Genomic DNA, 16,970 nt, shown 5'->3' on the forward strand with positions numbered 1-16,970 from the left:
TCCCCCCCGGCGTCGCCCCCCAACAACCGAGCCTGCCTCCGCCCCGGGGACACGGAGCCGTGCTCGGGCCGGGGCGAGTGCCTGTGCGGGAAGTGCCAGTGCTACTCCGAGGACCTGACCCAGCGCTTCGACGGCGCGTTCTGCCAGTACGACGTCCTGCGGTGCCCGCGCACCTCCGGCTTCCTCTGCAATGGTGAGAAAGGCCGTGCCGCCCCCAGCATCCCCCAGTTCTGGGATGTGCTGTGCCCTGCTCTCTCTCAGTGCCACAGACAGGGTGTCCCTGGGCTGAGCTCACCAGCACAGAGGGGTTGAGTGACTGGCGATGGGCTGTGGGGACTCTGCAAAAAAAAGGGAAGGTGCCTGGGAGGCTGCTTGCAGCCCCTTCGCACCCTGAAGGAAGTGAGAGAGCCGCGGGCAGGGCCAGGGCAGCGGCACAGTGCTGGACCCCGCGTGATTCCTCCTCTCGGGTCGCAGATCGTGGTCGCTGTTCCAAGGGCGCATGTGTGTGCGAGAGTGGCTGGGAGGGGCCAAGCCGCGAATGTCCCACGAACAACGACACCTGCATCGACAGCCGAGGGGTAGGTCCTGCCCTGCCTGCGTGAGGGACGACTGCACCTGGCAGGGCTGTAACGAATTGCTTCGATGCCCAAAGCTGGGAGCTGGCACCTCACTGACTCCCAGAGCTGCTGCGCATCCACGGTTGCTGTCAGACACCAACTGTCACCTCTTCCCTCCCAGGGCATTTGCAATAACCACGGGAGGTGCGAGTGTGGCCGATGCGTTTGTGACAAGGCTTCGCTGTACACCAGCTCCACCTGCGAAATCAGCTACTCCCTGGTGAGGCTCAGCCTGGGGTCCTGCTGGGTTTATCACTTCTTCCCACGCAGAGCTTCGAGGGAAGGAAAGCAAAGCAGAGATGAAGGCACATCTCGGTCAGGAGCAAAATCCTGAGCCAGGGCTTAGTCTTGCCTGTCCTGCCTTCAGTGGCCAGGAAGGGGCTGGTACAGGAGCTGCCTTGTGGCCACGGGCTTTCTTTGCCCGCAACAGCAGCTCCTCACTGTCTGTTGATCTGCACACCGGTGAAGGGCAGAGGTTTGAGGCTCAGCTCCTGGCTTGTTCTGCTTTGCCTCAAGACTGGAAAAAAAACATTTAATGGTCTGGTGCCTCCGTTTCCCTTTTGACAAACATAAGCTGGTCTTAGAGTGGGAGTGGAGAAAGCTGGCTTAATTGTATTTTGGAAAGGCCACCTAAAACACTTGTAGAAGATCTAATTGCTGGCAAGATGCAGGCTGTTGGTGTAAGATATTTTGGAGCCAGCTGCACTGGGCTCCTGGGCTTGTAAATCCTTTGTTAGAGCCTTATTCTCTGTGATTCCTCTGTTTGACTTTGCCCTGGTGCCGGGGTGAGGATGCAGCATTGTCTCTCCAGCTCTGCCTTTCGGAGGCGGTGTCCTCCCTCGCTTCCCCAGAGCTGTCTCCTGACCATCCCCCTTGCCTCTGCCCAGGGCTTCCAGGCCATGTGCGAGAGCATCCGAGACTGCGTTCGCTGCCAGGCCTGGGGAACCGGCAGCACGAAAGGGAACTGCAGTGCGTGCCACCTCCAGATCCAGATGGTGGAAGAGCTGAAGAAAGGTACCAGGAGAAGCAGAGCTGGGGGCAGACATGTGGCGTGTGTCTCCCATAGGCCCTGTCCCGTGTGTGCATTGCATGTGGGGCTGCTCCCCAAGCTTTTCCTGGTCCTGATGGCTTTGCAACGATGTCCCCTCCCTCTGCAGAAGAGGCCGCTGAGTACTGCTCCTTCCAGGATGAGGAGGACGATTGCACGTACCGCTACACCCTGGAGGGAGACCCCAGCGTCCTCCCCAACACCACTGTCCATGTGCAGAAGAAAAAAGGTGAGCAGGGACCTGACAGGAAGGGGTATCTAGCCCAGGGTCTGGATCAGCAGCGACCTGCTCCTCAGCACCTCCAATCCCCACCTGGTCCCTTTCCTGTGCCCCTGGGCAGGAGCAGCCACAGGCAGCACCTCCCTGTCTACCTCCCTGCATGACAGGGAGTGACACTGGCTGTCACTTGTGAACTGCAAGGAGTGGAGAGTAGCACCCTCTGAGAGCAGCACCTTTAGAGATCGGTGCCTCTTCATTCCTGACACAGGCAGGGATTGATGTGAGGTGCTGAATAAGCCCCTTGGGATGGCTGGATGTGAGCAGAGAGGTGGGATAGTTCTCCCTGAACAGCACTTTTCATTGTGAGCACCCAGAGAGAAGTTCCCAAGCTCAACCCGGCTGCTCCATCCCTTGAAGAGCCGTGGTCCAGCCCTTCCCCTCTGTCCTGCACACCCCACTCTCTCCCTGCACACCCCATGCAGGGGCTGGTGCCTGGCAGTGACGCTGCTGTTGCTTGCAGAGTGCCCGCCCGGGAGCTTCCTCTGGCTCATCCCGCTGCTCATCTTCCTCATCCTCCTCCTGGGGCTGCTCCTGCTGCTCTGCTGGAAGTTCTGTGCTTGCTGCAAGGTGAGTGAGTGCCTTGGTCGGCTGCTCCAGCCTGTAGAGGGGACCAGATAAAGGCAAAACAAGTGACAAAATTCAGCCTCCAACAGCACCAGGTTGGCAGAGGCTAGGTCCCAGTGGTATCCAGCACCTCTGCTGTTGCCAGCACAAGTTGCTGTGAGATTTCCCCCACTGAAGGGATTTCTGACTAAAAAGCAGCTTCCAGGGCCCCATTCACCCACTGCCCACCCATCCCTGCTGATGCGAATCCTCCCAGCTGGATACCGGGGAGGGGGTGAGTTTGTCCTTGGCCACAAAGTGATTGTGCCTTTGGCCATTTGTTTTCTAGGCTTGCCTGGCCCTGCTTCCCTGCTGTGCACGAGGTACCAGTCCTTTGAACTAGGGAGGGGGTGCGGGACCTGTGGAGTTGATGCTGTCCCAGGTTGGGGGGTTGTGCTGGGATAAGTGTCCCTCCTTCTCCTCTTCCAGCTGGGCAGGTGGGACAGGGAAAAATCTCCTGGCAGTGAGCCTGAGCCAAGGAGACCTTGAGTTGTTGTTTCACTGCTCCTCCTGTTCCACACCCTGGTGGGAATCCTGCTGCTGCCTCTCCCCTGACCAGCGTCCCTTATAATGCTTCATGGACATCCCTTGCCCTCTTCACCCCACTCCTGGCATCCCAAACCCCTTAGCATGGTGGTAACCCTAAAGATTTCCCAGAACAAAGCCTCCAGTGTTGGGATGTTGATGTCTGGCATTGCCCCAATCTGCCCAGGCTCTGACCATGCCCCTGGCTCTGCAGGTCGCACCGTTGGCTTCAAGGAGGACCACTACATGCTTCGTCACAGCCTCATGTCCTCCGACCACCTGGACACCCCCATGGTCCGCAGTGGATCTCTCAAGGGTCGGGATACAGTCCGCTGGAAGATCAACAACAATGTTCACAAGCAGGGCTTCACCTCCCTCGCTGCCGCCAACCCCAAAGATCTCAGTGAGTGCCACATCTGAGGAACAGAGAGTAGAGGAGATGCTGCAAGTGCCACGAAGGACGTGAACCTTCAGTGGTGGCCCCCACTCCAGCAGCCATGGAGTTACCTTCAAACCCAATTGCAAAGGAGGCTGTTCCTTATCTGCTTCCAGCCTGGGGGAAGCTGAGCAGCACACTCCTATGTCCTGTAGCAGGACAGGACAGGCCTTGGAGACCTGACAGCCTGGCCATGTGGCGGATGTACCCTGCATGTGTTTTAGTCTCATTAGCTTAGCGACCCAGCCTTGACTTTGCTGCCTCGTCAGCCCAGAGCCACCACTGGACACTGTTTCCTTTGCTGGGTCTTGTCTCCGTGCTTCCAGCTCTTGGCTGAGCTATTTTTCTGACCAAGAAGGAGGGAGTTTCACTTTGGAATTTCTCTTTCCAGTTCCCTACGGGCTGTCTCTGAGGCTGACCCGGCTCTTCACGCAGAACCTGGTGAAGCCAGACACACGGGAGTGCGAGCAGCTGCGCAAGGAAGTGGAGGAGAATGTACGAGCCTGGGCACGAGGGGGGCTTGGGGTGACCTTGGGGGACAGCCACACCGAGAGGGTGTCTGTGATGCTGGGGAAGGGAGAGTGCCCCTTCCCTGTGAACCCAGAGAGCTCTTGAAAGGAAGCAACATTTTTTCCTCTTTCTGAAAGCACACACTTTAAGATCACAACTGTTAGAATTATCAAAGCATCATGTTGATGAGATTTGAGGTTTGCTTCGGGACACACAGTCTGTTCGGTTGGGGCACACGGCTTCAGTTCACAGCCTCTTGCCATGTCCTGGGGGGAAACCATGTGGTGGTCTCTGCCCAGTGATGCAGGGTGAGGCGGGAGGGCCTGAGGGTGGTCAGAGCGCTCTTGTTGCTGCTCAGCAAAGATGTGTTGTGAAAGCCCCTCTTGCTCCTTGCAGCTGAACGAGGTTTTCAAGCACATCCCCGGCTGCCACAAGCTCCAGCAGACCAAGTTCAGGTGAGTCACTGGGGTGTCCTGCAGGGCAGGGTTCCCCCAGGGTCCTGCTGATGATGGAGTGGACCAGGAGGCGGGGGGGTGAAATCTGGGATGGTGGGAGGGAGCGGGATGTGTGACATCCCTGGCACAAGCCCAAGCCCGGTGCAGTCCTTTCCCACCCAGGGCTGAGGAGCAGAGTGCACCCAGCTGTGCAGGCTGCATCTAGCTTTGGGCCTGCGACAGGGAGAAATCCCGGTTGCATGGTGCTCAGTGGGAAAATTGCCACTGACTTCAAAATTCCAGTCCTCTGCAAAGTTACGAGTGCCTGGTACAGGACAGAGGAGCCTGGGGATGCCGGTGCTGAGCAGGGTGTGTTATCCCCTCCCTGTGGCTCTGACCAGACGTGATCTTCCCTGTGGGCACCTTCCTTGTTGCATTGGGAAACCCAGGGCTGGAGGGAACAGCCAGGCAGGAGGGAACATGTGATGGGCCCACGGGCTCTGCGGGATGGGTTGGCACCCGCAGGGCAGCTGCCGTCACAGCTCAGACCTGCACCCGGCTGTGATTCACACAGAACATTGTTTCCCCAGGTGCGTGAGTTATGCTGACGTGGTTTTGGTGTTGTGGGGGTTTTTTTCTTCATTTTTTTTTTTTCCTGCAGGTTACAGCCCAATTCTGGAAAAAGGTAAGAGGAAACTTGCCAGCCCTCTCTTATGCTCCTTCTCCCTCTTTGTACATACACGTGTGGGATGACTGGATGCCCCACGCAATCACCAGACCCTCCAGCTCTGCTGTGTGAGATGAACCACCCCGGTCTCAGCCTTTACTCAGCTTTCCCTTCCCACGGGTCACAGGCAGGACCACACCATTGTGGACACAGTGCTCACTGCCCCTCGCTCAGCCAAATCCGAGATCATCAAGGTGATGGAAAAGCACGTTTCCCATGAGGCTTTCAATGATCTGAAGGTTTCGCCAGGTTATTACACTGTGACCTCGGACCAAGGTAGGGAGCAGAGAGCAGTGTTGCTTCCTGGATGGGCAAGGGGTGGGGGCATTTCCCACCTCTCGCCATTGCCCCTTCCCCCAGATGCTCACGGGATGGTGGAGTTCCAAGAGGCCGTGGAGCTGGTGGATGTCCGTGTCCCGCTTTTTATCAGGGAGGATGATGATGATGAGAAGCAGCTGCAGGTAGAGGCTATTGATGTCCCCAATGGCATCGCAGTGATTGGACGCAAGATTGTCAACATCACCATCATCAAAGAACAAGGTGAAGGGCTGCAACAGTGGCACAAGTTGAAGGGTGTTTGTGTTTGAGTGTCCCATGTCCAGATGGACTCACGTGGTTTCTAAAGAGGGCACAGCCTGCATATCTGAGCTCCCCTAAATGCCAGGCCAGAGCCTTGCTTGATGGTGCCTATCTTACGTCACCTGGGTCTAAACTAGAGCATCTTTTAAAGAACCCAAAGGAGGGTTGTCCTCCTTGGAGACAAAGACCCAAACATTTGCCCATCGCAGGTTTAGATGCTACCAATTCTGTGGCAGATCCAGGGTTGACTGTATGCCTCTGCTGCTCCAGCCCTTGCTGAAGTAAAGTAAAACCTCTTTGCTGTTATGCTGCACTGGGGCTTTGCCTCTGCTTCCTGTCTGATCATTTTGAGCAGAGCATGGTTCAGGAGTGGTAATGTCTCCAGCCCATGCAGTAATATTTCATACACAGTTCACACCCATAAGTGATAGGAACTCATGGAGGACACCTGCATGTTTGTAACCTGATTCGTCATGTACTTGCTCTACACATTCCCTCTTTCCTTCCCCTTCCAGCCAGCAGCCTCATCACCTTTTTGCAGCCAGCCTATTCCCACAGCCGCTTTGATAAGCTGGCCAAGATCCCTGTCCTCCGCGAGATCATAGACAGCGGGAAATCCCAAGTCACCTACAGGACCCGGGATCTCACCGCCAAGAACGGCAGGGTAAGGGTGATGCTCCTGGCCTGGGCACGCAGGAACAAGTAGGCACAGAGGGCTGGGAAGGAACCCACCCTGGGGCTGCAGAGGAGCAGCCGATCAGGTTCAATGGGGATGTGGACAGGAGAGGGGAGATCCAAGGCTTGACATTAGGACAAGGGCAGAACTTCCTCCATCGTTTGCTCCCTGTGCCTCAGGGACCTGAGAGATTGTCTGTACCTGAGGCAGAGGGTACCAGTTGGCCCCTGAGCTGTGGGCACTGGAGGCAAATGAGGATTCAGTGGAAGATGAGGGGAGGCTCTCTGCGAAACTTATCATGGGTGCTGTGGGCTATAATCATGCACCTTGTCCTTCTCCTCCAGGACTACGTCTTCACAGAGGGTGACCTGGTCTTCCAGCCTGGGGAGACCCGAAAAGAGGTGCAGGTCCCTTTGCTGGAGCTGACCGAAATAGATACCCTCCTACACAACAGCCAGCTCAAGCAGTTCGCCATCGACCTCCTCCATCCCAAGTACGGCGCCAAGATCGGCCGATACCCCCAGACCACGGTGACCATCGCCGACCCAGGTAGGGGCTGGCAGCCGGGCGGGGGGGTGGGGGTGGGACGGCCAGACCCCACCAGCCCCCGCAGAAGGTGTGCACAGAGCTCCAGCCCTGCTCCTCACTCGAAAAGCCGCAACCAGGAGATTCGTCCACCTCCGAGCCGTAGATTCGGGCCTCCCTCTAGAGGCATTAGCGGGTATGGGCAGTGGATGTGAAGAACACGGGTCATCCAGCTCGCGAAAGGGAGTGGATCCCAAGAAAAAGCTGTAAAATACAGGACAGGTGAGATTTGGAGGTCATCAAGTAGGTCGAGAACATAAAGTTATTTATCACAGTACTGGTCATCAATATCAGGGGTACAAGATAGTCCCTTCTCACTGCACCGATCAGAACCACTTCACGTGCAGGCACTGGGGCTGGAGAGGCTCCAGAAGAGCTCTTGGCTGGGCTTGGTGGGTTTCCAGAAGAAGCAGCAACTGAGTGACTTGGGGATGCTCTGCGCATCCTGGCCTTCTTTCTCATGGCTGCACAGGGCAACTGATCACAACGCTGAAGCACTAGTAAATACTTTCAGACAGAGCTAATGATTTTCAGAGGCAAGAAAATGGTCTCTTCATTCCTTCTAGCCTGTGCAAAGCAGCAGGAGGTGCAGAACTTTGGTGGTCTGAGCTCAATTCTCATGCTAGCCTTCTGTGTGGCTTTGGGGGACGTCATCACCAAGTGCCTCAGTTTCCCTCCCCTACAATAGCGTTCTTCCTCAGAAATGCTTTGAGAGGCTTACTTGGGATGGCAGTGCAGTGCCGGAGAGAGGCACGCTTCCTTCTTTTCCTTCCATGTGGGGGACTAGTACTGATGTGACCTTTCCTCTTTATGTCTGCAGAGGTGGTGGATGGTGTCCCCTCGATGAGCCAGCTCTCGCAGTCCCCCAAAGGCCGCCTGAGTGCACCTCTTAATCCCAATGCCCATGCTCTCAGCTCCAGGGAAATCCGCTTCAACTGGTTTCCTCCACCGGGAAAACCTCTGGGATACAAGGTAAGGGGGGAGTGGATCCCAGGGTCCCATCCTGCAGGTGTTTCACACAGTGATTTGCGCTGAAGGGGTGGGGAGAAGATGCTCGAAGGAAAGGAGCAAGCTCACCCCTTCTGGCCCCCTCCATCCCTGAGGGACCATTGCTGACTGGATTTGGGATTTGCAGGAAAGATTCCTGGTGGGCTCATCTCCCCATCACTTACCACGAAGAGCTCAGAGTGTTCTGGCCTCCCATTGCGGAGGAAAGGTCCAACACCCTGGCTTTCCCAGAGCAGATCTAATAAGAGGTGGGGAATTTCTCACCTACTATGGTGATGATCTGAAGGAATCATGGCCTTGCTTTGTCAGGTGAAATACTGGATCCAAGGGGACCCGGAGTCAGATGCCCATGTCATCGATGTCAAATCACCATCAGCAGAGCTGAGTAACCTCTACCCCTTCTGCGACTACGAGATGCAAGTCTGTGCTTACAATGCCATGGGTGAAGGGGCTTATTCTGACATCATCCACTGCCGCACGCTTGAAGACGGTGAGCAGCTCTGCACTTTACCTCCCACCATGTGGGTGCCTGCTCACCCAGCATGAGGCCAGGGCTCCAGCCCTGAGCTTCTGGTGGTCTTGGGGACAAGCACTGCGTGGCTCTCGCTATGACCCAGCTATGATCCCAGGAACTCTGAGCATCTGCATGTGCTGGCTCCCAACTTGCAGTAACCTGGACCCTTTGCTCTTGCCTTTCCAGTCCCCAGTGAGCCTGGCCGCTTGGCTTTCAATGTCGTGTCTTCCACCGTGACACAGCTGAGCTGGGCTGAGCCTGCAGAAACCAATGGGGAGATCACGGCTTATGAAGTCAGTTACGGACTCGTCAATGAGGACAATGGTAAGAGCTCATTTTCTGACTGGGGCAGTCCAGCCAGGCTGAGGGGCTGGAGTACACTTTCCACAGCCTGGGCTGGTCCCAAGCAGCAGCAGAACCAGAATGGCTCCAAGCATGTTTCCTGTGAAAACTGAGATCTGGAGGGGTCGCTTCTTGATGGAAGCGGTACAGAAAAATCACAACTCAGAATTTAATCCTTCAAAGCCCTGAACGCTCAGTTCCCATTCACTCCCATAATGTTTTGTGTTGTTTTTAATCTTAAAAACTTAGTTGACTTCAGCACTCAGTTTGGGAATTTCCCCCGAGACAATGTCATGCCTGTGGTGAGCAGCCCAGAGAGCTGCTGCCCCTTGTCCCAGAGCCAGGGTGTGTCCTGACACCAAACCTCAGCAAGTCTGTTGGCTCAGGGTGGGCTGCTGTGGCGTCCTTTGTCTCTTGTGACCTCGTGGGTGACAGACTTATCCATATTTGCAGTACCCATTGGCCCAGTGAAGAAGGTGTTGGTTGAAGACCCAAAGAAGCGCATGGTGCTTATAGAAAACCTGCGGGAGTCCCAGCCCTACCGCTACATGGTGAAGGCCAGGAATGGGGCTGGCTGGGGACCTGAGAGAGAAGCCACCATCAACCTTGCTACACAGCCCAAACGCCCAATGTCCAGTGAGTTACTGCCCTGCCTGGGTGGGAGCAAGGTGGGGCAGGAGCAGCGCTGGGATGAGCTCCCCATCACCCAGCTTCTTCTCTGCATCCTACTCACTCTGCTTCACCAGCCACTCTGGGGAAAGCTGAAGATCAGCTGGAGCATGTTTGGCTTTGAGCTTTTCCTAATGGTACTTTCCACCTTTCTTCCAGTCCCCATCATCCCTGACGTCCCCATCATCGATGCAGAGGGAGGTGAGGACTACGACAGCTACCTGATGTACAGCACAGATGTGCTTCGCTCTCAAGCTGGCAGCAAGCATCCCAGTGTCTCTGATGACTCAGGTGTGTGGCTCTGAGTTTTGCAATGGTCATTTTTAACACTCGTTTTCCTTAACAGCTTTCAGCCATGAGTTTCACTACTTCTTTCCTCCTCACGGACATGAGGAGATCCAGGTCACTGAGATGGTGGAGATCAGCCTTTCCAAAGCACAGTAGCTGCATCCATGGTGACGCTTGATTAGTCATGGTGCAAAAATAAGACCAGTGCCTCCTTGTCTTACCCATGAGGCAAGGAGAAATCTCAGTGTGGTGTGGGAGAGGCGCTTTTCATGGCCTTCTCTGCTCATCTTCCCTTCCTGTCACCATTTGGCTGGACCACGAGTTACTGTCAGCAAACAAGCACTGACAAGGCACAGACTTCTGAGTCCCTTGGATGCTCAGGGTCTTGGCCAAGCCAACAGGAGGGAACTCACCAAGTGCTGGGGAGGCACTGGCCTCTCTTCTATCCCTTCACACTCTGAATGAGGCTGGCTCCCTTGTCTTATACTGGGACACTGAGGGTAAGACGGGCCATAAGTGAAATGATGAAGCTTGTCAGTAGGATCTGGAGGATCTTCCCTGGGGGGTTTCTCCAGGGCCTGGGATCCAGGAGCAAGTCCCTGGTCCTTTCAGAGAGCAAAGTAATGGGAACACCAAGTCCAGCCATCCTGAGTGCACGTCAAGGAGTGAGGAAACTTCTCCTGAGCAGAGGACAATTGTTTCAGACTCTTCGTGACAGGAGCAGGCGTGTGGTGGGACTTTGACTCTTGCCTTTTGTTGTGAAGGACACAGGGCTGGAAAACAGCCCTGGGGTTGAGGAACTCCATGCATGTCACATTCCCACCATCCTCCATCTACCAGTCACACGATGGTTGCACTGCCTGAACTCATCAGCCAACACTTGGCGAGAAGGGCTGTGAGTGGGTGTCGTTCTCACTGGTGCCTGCCCCTTCCCCTCCCCAGCGAGCAGCTCGAAGGTGGTGGACAGCCCGCTCTGTCCCCTGCAGCTCATGCCAACACCACTGCTTGCATTGTCCCAAAAGGCTCCAGGTGGAAATATGTGCAGTTGCTGGGAGAAGACTTGGATCTTCGCCGCATCACCTGGAGGCTCCCACCTGAAACCATTCCCCGCCTCTCTGGCAGCAGTCGCTTCTCCTCGGACACTGAGGGTCTCCTCCACGAGGAGGACAGCGACGTGGCTACCAGCAGCCTGAGGAGGAGCGGGACTCCCCGGCCCCAAGCAGGTGAAGGACGGCTTCATTACAGCACTGAGTGTCCTGTCTGGTCCTGCTCTGAGCCGAGGGGCCGGTGGCTGGGGTCTGCCCCAGTACGTGTCCCCTTCCTCCCCTTGTGTGCCCATCCTCGTGTTGGCGTGACGCACTGTTCACGTGCTGTAGTCTGCTTCAAAACCTTGTCCTGGTGTGTGTGCTCACAAGAGTGTCAAGGTAACCCCCATCTCGGCATGGACTTGGGAGCACGCTAGCAAGTTTCTTCTGCAAAAGGCTGGACCTTCAAGGCAGGGGCAAACTCAGACGATACCCGTCAAGTGCCACCTCCAAGGGTAGCTCCTCACCTTAATTATGTGCCCTGAGCTTGTGGGGCAGATCTGCTGGACTGTTAAACAGAAATCGCTCTCTCGTGGCTGGCTGATCTCTCCTGGCCTGCTGGGAAGGGATGGGGTTTTGTCAACCACAGAACAATGGAGGAGCAGAGTTTGCTTTTCAGGTCCAGATGAGACGGGATCCAGAGTGAGATCCAGAGAAATCGCCTCCATAAAGGGCTGTTTTCCTTCTTTCACCTTCTTTTTTAATCTGAAATTATAAACTTGTGCTTGCGTCTAAGGAGAGATGTGAGAGAACATGGCGAGAACCACAAGGCAGTGCCCCAGCGCGGCCGAGGTCTGGAGTTACCTTGGACACCATCAGTGTCTCTGGTGTTGGGTGTAGGGCAAAGTCTTTGTTTACCTGTTTGTTTCCACATCATTGCATTGGGTGGTTGTGGCTTATTCTAGATGTAGCGCTCCAGAACAACCTTCCAGATTGGCTGAAGCTGGGATGCAGCCAAGGCAGGGAGCACCACGATGCCTCTTGCTTCCTCCTCACAAAAACCAGGGCAGCAGCTCTGTCCACAGCCACAGTCCTCACCATGTGCCCTCTTCCACAGAGCACTTGCTGAATGGCCGGGTGGACTTCTCCTACCCTGGCAGTGGCAGTGGCACACTGACCAGGACAACGAACACCAGCTACCACCAGCTGAGCTCACACATGCAGCAGGAGCACAGGGTGATGGGGAGCTCCTCGCTGACCAGAGACTACTCCATGACACTGATGGGGCACGGTGAGTACCATGGTGATGGGACCCATCCTTCCCTTCCACCCCCAAGGACTGTCTTCAGACCCATGCCCTCCAAGACCTGTTGGGGTGAGGACTCTCTTCACAGCTAAGGGGGCCTGTGAACCCGAGATCTGGAAGGCCACGTCCTCACCATTGATGTGTAGGTGTTTTGCGAAGGCCACCCTTGCTCCCAGGCCAGTTTGTGAAGGGTTCCCATCCTTCGCGTGCAGAGTGCTCAGGAAAGGGCGCTGCGTTGCTGTCGTCACGCTGGGAGGAGTGCTACTCTGGGAAGAGCAGATGTGCCTCATTCTATCTAGTGGCAGGGTTGCCTTTCAGCTGCACATGTGTATGTCGGCTGGTACTGACAGGAGGTTGTTACAAGGCTCTTTAAATCTGAGCTTTAAAGTCATCTCTGCAGGAGCCAGCACCTGGCCTGAACCCTCTCTGAAATCTCCAATGGTGTTTTTCTCTCTTTCTCTTGCATCACTTCTGTAGATTACCCGGGGAGACTCCTCCCTCCCATCCATGAAGATGCTGGGAGGACAATCCCACGACCCAGGGATGTGGGTTTCAGGCGCAGGGTAAAGGTGAAGGGTTACTACCCCAGCACTGGCTTTCGGGACTCTATAATCATGACTGATGGGTCTGCGGGGATTTGCAAGTACATAGGTACAGCTTTGTCCAGTGTCTCCTCCCAGCCACTCATCCCATAACAGCCACCGGCCATCCATGAGCTGTTGCCATCCACTGCTCACCCCAAACCCTCTGTCCATGGCTTGCACTGATGTTCCTCCTGACCCAGCCTGTGCCTCCATCACACCATCTTTCCATTTGCAGGTGACTTCAGCTGTATTTCAACCCACCTGGGCTGATTAACACTCACCACCACTGCCACCGTGCTCTAACGAGATGATTAGCTCATTGTCCCTGTCTTCATTCCTAACAAGCTTCTTGTTCTCAGTCTTATCCCACAGGCCTTTGGAGGATTCTTGGGGAGAACGTGCGCTGCATACGAGATGTCTCCCTGCAAGCTCCTTGGCCAAAGCCTGTGTCAGTGAGCCCTGAGTGTCACCAGGAGGCCACTGTGCTCACTATGAGCTTTGTGTCCCAGTAGGCTGAGTTTGAGGGGAGACAGAGCACCTAGTCTTGGTTCCAGCTGCCCCTGTGCCCTTGGTGTTGGGCTGCTTTAGCTGCTTTAGCTATAGACTAGGGCCAATCTTAGCCCAGCTACTTCTGAAGATACCTGTGAGGCCTCTGGCAGACTGGACAGGGTGCTTCAGGCTGAGTGAGGTGGGCCATATACAGCACCTCAGCCCCTGCTCTGGTCTCTCTACCACAAGGACACGAAGCTTACCTTGACTTGTCCCACTCAAGGTCGGCACCCCAAGGCCATGGGATGCTACTGTAGATGTACGGAGCCAGCCAGTTTTCCCCCTGATGGGCCAGCTTACAGACATGACATCTTGCCACGTTCTCCCCGGACCATCAGGACCATCCCACGCTTGCGCGAGCCACTCATTCCTCTGCCCCAGCACTCTTGGTCCCCAGCTCCCAGATCTCCACCCTGATGTCCTCTTTTTTTTTGCCTCAGACTCCAGGCTGCCTCTGGGTGTCCCCGATACTCCCACACGCCTGGTGTTCTCTGCCCTGGGACCCACCTCCCTGAAGGTGAGCTGGCAGGAGCCGCACTGCGAGAAGGAGGTGCAGGGCTACAGTGTGCAGTACCAGCTCCTCAACGGAGGTCAGTGAACAGGCGGCCGGTGCACACCAGGCAGCTAGTGGTGGGATTATCGGTGGTGGGGAGTCTGGTCTGGGTCTTCTTCTGGGGAAACTGGCTCTGGGTGAACCTGTTTGAACACAGGGGTTGGACCAGATGGCCTCCAGAGGTGCCTTCCAACCTCAGCCATTCTGGGATTGGAATGAAAATCTCTCATTTTTATAGGAAACTTGGGACAGTCTTGTACAGTGTGACGGAGGTGGTGGGAAGGGGTCCCGGATGATTTTTCTGGGCAGTTTGTTTGAGAGAGAGTTTAGGCAACAGCCATGGCTCTTTCTTTGTGCCTGCAACATGGTGCTGATGTTCCCCTTCCTTGTGTGTCCCAGGAGAGGTGCACAGACTCACCATCCCCAACCCCAGCCAGAACTCAGTGGTGGTGGAGGACCTGCTGCCCAACCACTCCTACATCTTCAAGGTGAAGGCGCAGAGCGAGGAAGGCTGGGGCCCCGAGAGGGAAGGAGTCATCACCATAGAGTCCCAGGTGGACCCGCAGAGCCCACTCAGCCCTGTACCAGGTGAGGTGGATGGGGGACAGAAGGGTGGCACTCATGTCCCTGTTGCTGTCTACAGTGTTGGCCTTGCTGCTTTCTCTCCACTTACCACATCCTGAGCTCTCTCCTCCTTCCTTTCATTTAGAAATAGGACCCTCCTCCCCAGGTACTCGCTTTCCGCTAGCTGGCTAGTTAGCTGGGGCCTTCCAGCTCATTTCATAAATGCTGTGAGCAGATGCAGATCCTTCCCAAGCTTCTCCTTGCCACCTTCTCTGACACCGAACTCTTGCTCCTGCCCTTGCAGGTTCACCCTTCACACTGAGCACACCCAGTGCTCCTGGACCACTGGTTTTCACCGCCCTCAGCCCCGACTCCCTGCAGCTCAGCTGGGAGAGACCCCGCAAGCCCAATGGGTCCATCTTGGGCTACATGGTCACCTGTGAGATGCTGCATGGCGGAGGTATGGCATCAGGCTATGGAAGCCCAGATCTCTGTGCAGAGCAGAAGATACCTCCAGCAAAGGCACTATCTTGCTGTGCTTTTGCTGGGACCACCAAGAAAGTTGTTTGCTTACGTCAGAGCAGACAAAGTGGGGACATGAGGCTGATTCCAGCCTGGGAGCTGTTGGACCCTGATGCTTTGTGTCATCGCATGGTCTGGTGTAACAAACGTGGTGGGAAGGAGAAAGACCTGTAGCTTGTTACAGCCCAAACCCAGTGGAGGTTGTTTGCTGAGGATCACCACCATATCCAAATAGCGTGGTCTCAACCCTCGGTTGAACTGGGTAAGGTCATGCAGTCTGTGGGTGCATAAAGCTTAGGGAAAGCCCAGACAGCAGCCAGAGTTGGGGGGAGTGTGCTCAGAGGGACCATCACGCCTGTCTTTGTGCATTAGGGGAGCCCAGGAATATCTACGTCGAAGGAGACAATCCAGAAACTACCCTGACTGTGCCCCACCTGAGTGAGAATGTCCCATACAAGTTCAAAGTGCAAGCCAAGACCACCCAAGGCTTTGGGCCAGAGAGAGAAGGCATCATCACCATCGAATCTCAGGATGGAGGTACAGTACCATGTCTGTGGAAGTGCAAAGACAGGACACCTCTCAAAGCAGGGAACACAACTCCTGGAGTTCCTTTCCAGCTCTGGTGATGACTCCACTTTCCACGGAAGATGTTGTCTTCCATGGAGACAGTGCTATGCCTTGCGAGCAGTGTCCCAATCCTGATGCACTGAATGGGGGAGGACTGTGAGAACCTTCCAGTGTTTAATTTATTATGAAAATTTCTGTCTCATGCGTGCTTGTACACGTACCTGTCGGCAGCTTCTTACACCGCATAGGAGCAGGACCTTCCCAGTCCTTCCAGTTCCTCCTCAACCTGGCTCTGGTGTCAGCAAGAGAACCCCCCTGAGCTGCTGGTACTCACTGCAGGGTTGAGGGGTTGGAAGCTCCTTGTAGTTTCCTGGGTGGATCATCCCTTTTCCTGCTCCCCAGGCACTTTCTCCCAGTTTGGAGGACAGCAGTACATGAGAGAAGTGTACAACTTCCCCACTGAATACACCACCAAAACCAGCATCAGCCATTCCTCTCTGGATCCCCACTTCACAGGTAAGGGCTTGCTGTCTGCTTTGAAACCCTTGACAAGCACAGAATTCTGCTTGTCCAAAGGTCTGAGAGTGCTTTTACTCAAGTGTCAAATGCAAGGATCCCTCCCTCAGGTGGGACTGAAGGAGAGGACCAGACCCTTTCCTACCCCTGCTCTGCCCCAGAGGCAGTTGCAGTCATTTCCCCACGTGCTGCCCAGTCACAGAGGCAACATCGCATTTTCAAAGTCCCCCAGGACTTTCACTGGGGCCAAATCATAGCTCTTCCTGCAAGGTTAGATCTGTTCAGAGCAAGAAAAAAGCAAGTAAGTGTGACGACCACCCTAAGTTAAATCAGTGTAGTTGTCCCGTTGTCCCACTTGCGTTCATGGACTCGTGGGTTCACACTGCAACACGGAGAGTTTGGGAGCTGTGAGGAGACCTATCTTACTGACTGATATAGCAAAATGCTGAATCACTTGATCTGGAGAGGTTTTCCATCAGTTAAAGTTGTATTTGAGAAGAAATCTCTGCCAGGAATCATGACGTAGAGCAGGTCCTGCTCCCTGTGCCCCCATGCTGAGTGTGGTGTCCTGACCACCGAGCCTCTTGTTGCAGACGGCGTGCTGATGACGACCCAGCGAGTGGAGAGCGCCAGCAGCACCCTCACCAAACAGGTCACCAAAGAGTTTGTGAGCCGGACCATGATGTCCAGCGGGACGCTCACCAAACAGATGGAGAGGCAGTTCTACGAAGCCTGAACCAGGGCAGGCTGCCCGCCAGCGGGACATCTGCGTTCCCATGGCAGGACTTCGTGGAACCATCCAAGGGTGCTTCATCCAGATGCTGCTGCGGTGCCTGGGCAGCTCCTTGTGTGGGCAGAGTCCCTCCATGGCACTTCAAGCTCTGGACCTCTCCTATGGAGCCCAGCGCACCCAAAGCTCTGGCATGGTTGGGTCGTCAGGTGT

General features: G+C 55.4%; 1 protein-coding gene across 1 annotated transcript in view; it reads left to right on the top strand.

The window, feature by feature from the left end:
- The window catches only part of ITGB4 (integrin, beta 4), a 22,763-nt gene extending 6,000 nt beyond the window's left edge, over nt 1-16,763 (top strand). Inside the window, 28 exon segments of the mRNA XM_009866960.1 lie at nt 17-193; nt 475-578; nt 739-837; nt 1,505-1,631; nt 1,775-1,894; nt 2,406-2,512; nt 2,838-2,871; nt 3,288-3,476; nt 3,901-4,004; nt 4,416-4,474; nt 5,115-5,138; nt 5,308-5,456; nt 5,541-5,720; nt 6,275-6,423; nt 6,780-6,984; nt 7,841-7,992; nt 8,338-8,518; nt 8,729-8,866; nt 9,338-9,520; nt 9,713-9,844; nt 10,864-11,064; nt 11,984-12,157; nt 13,746-13,895; nt 14,258-14,446; nt 14,727-14,882; nt 15,317-15,481; nt 15,914-16,027; nt 16,621-16,763. Coding sequence (XP_009865262.1) covers nt 17-193; nt 475-578; nt 739-837; nt 1,505-1,631; nt 1,775-1,894; nt 2,406-2,512; nt 2,838-2,871; nt 3,288-3,476; nt 3,901-4,004; nt 4,416-4,474; nt 5,115-5,138; nt 5,308-5,456; nt 5,541-5,720; nt 6,275-6,423; nt 6,780-6,984; nt 7,841-7,992; nt 8,338-8,518; nt 8,729-8,866; nt 9,338-9,520; nt 9,713-9,844; nt 10,864-11,064; nt 11,984-12,157; nt 13,746-13,895; nt 14,258-14,446; nt 14,727-14,882; nt 15,317-15,481; nt 15,914-16,027; nt 16,621-16,763 — 3,905 coding nt within the window.
- Nucleotides 16,764-16,970: the final 207 nt, after the last annotated feature.

Source organism: Apaloderma vittatum, unplaced genomic scaffold (assembly GCF_000703405.1).
Source record: "Apaloderma vittatum isolate BGI_N311 unplaced genomic scaffold, ASM70340v1 scaffold483, whole genome shotgun sequence".
Taxonomy (NCBI): Eukaryota; Metazoa; Chordata; class Aves; order Trogoniformes; family Trogonidae; genus Apaloderma; species Apaloderma vittatum.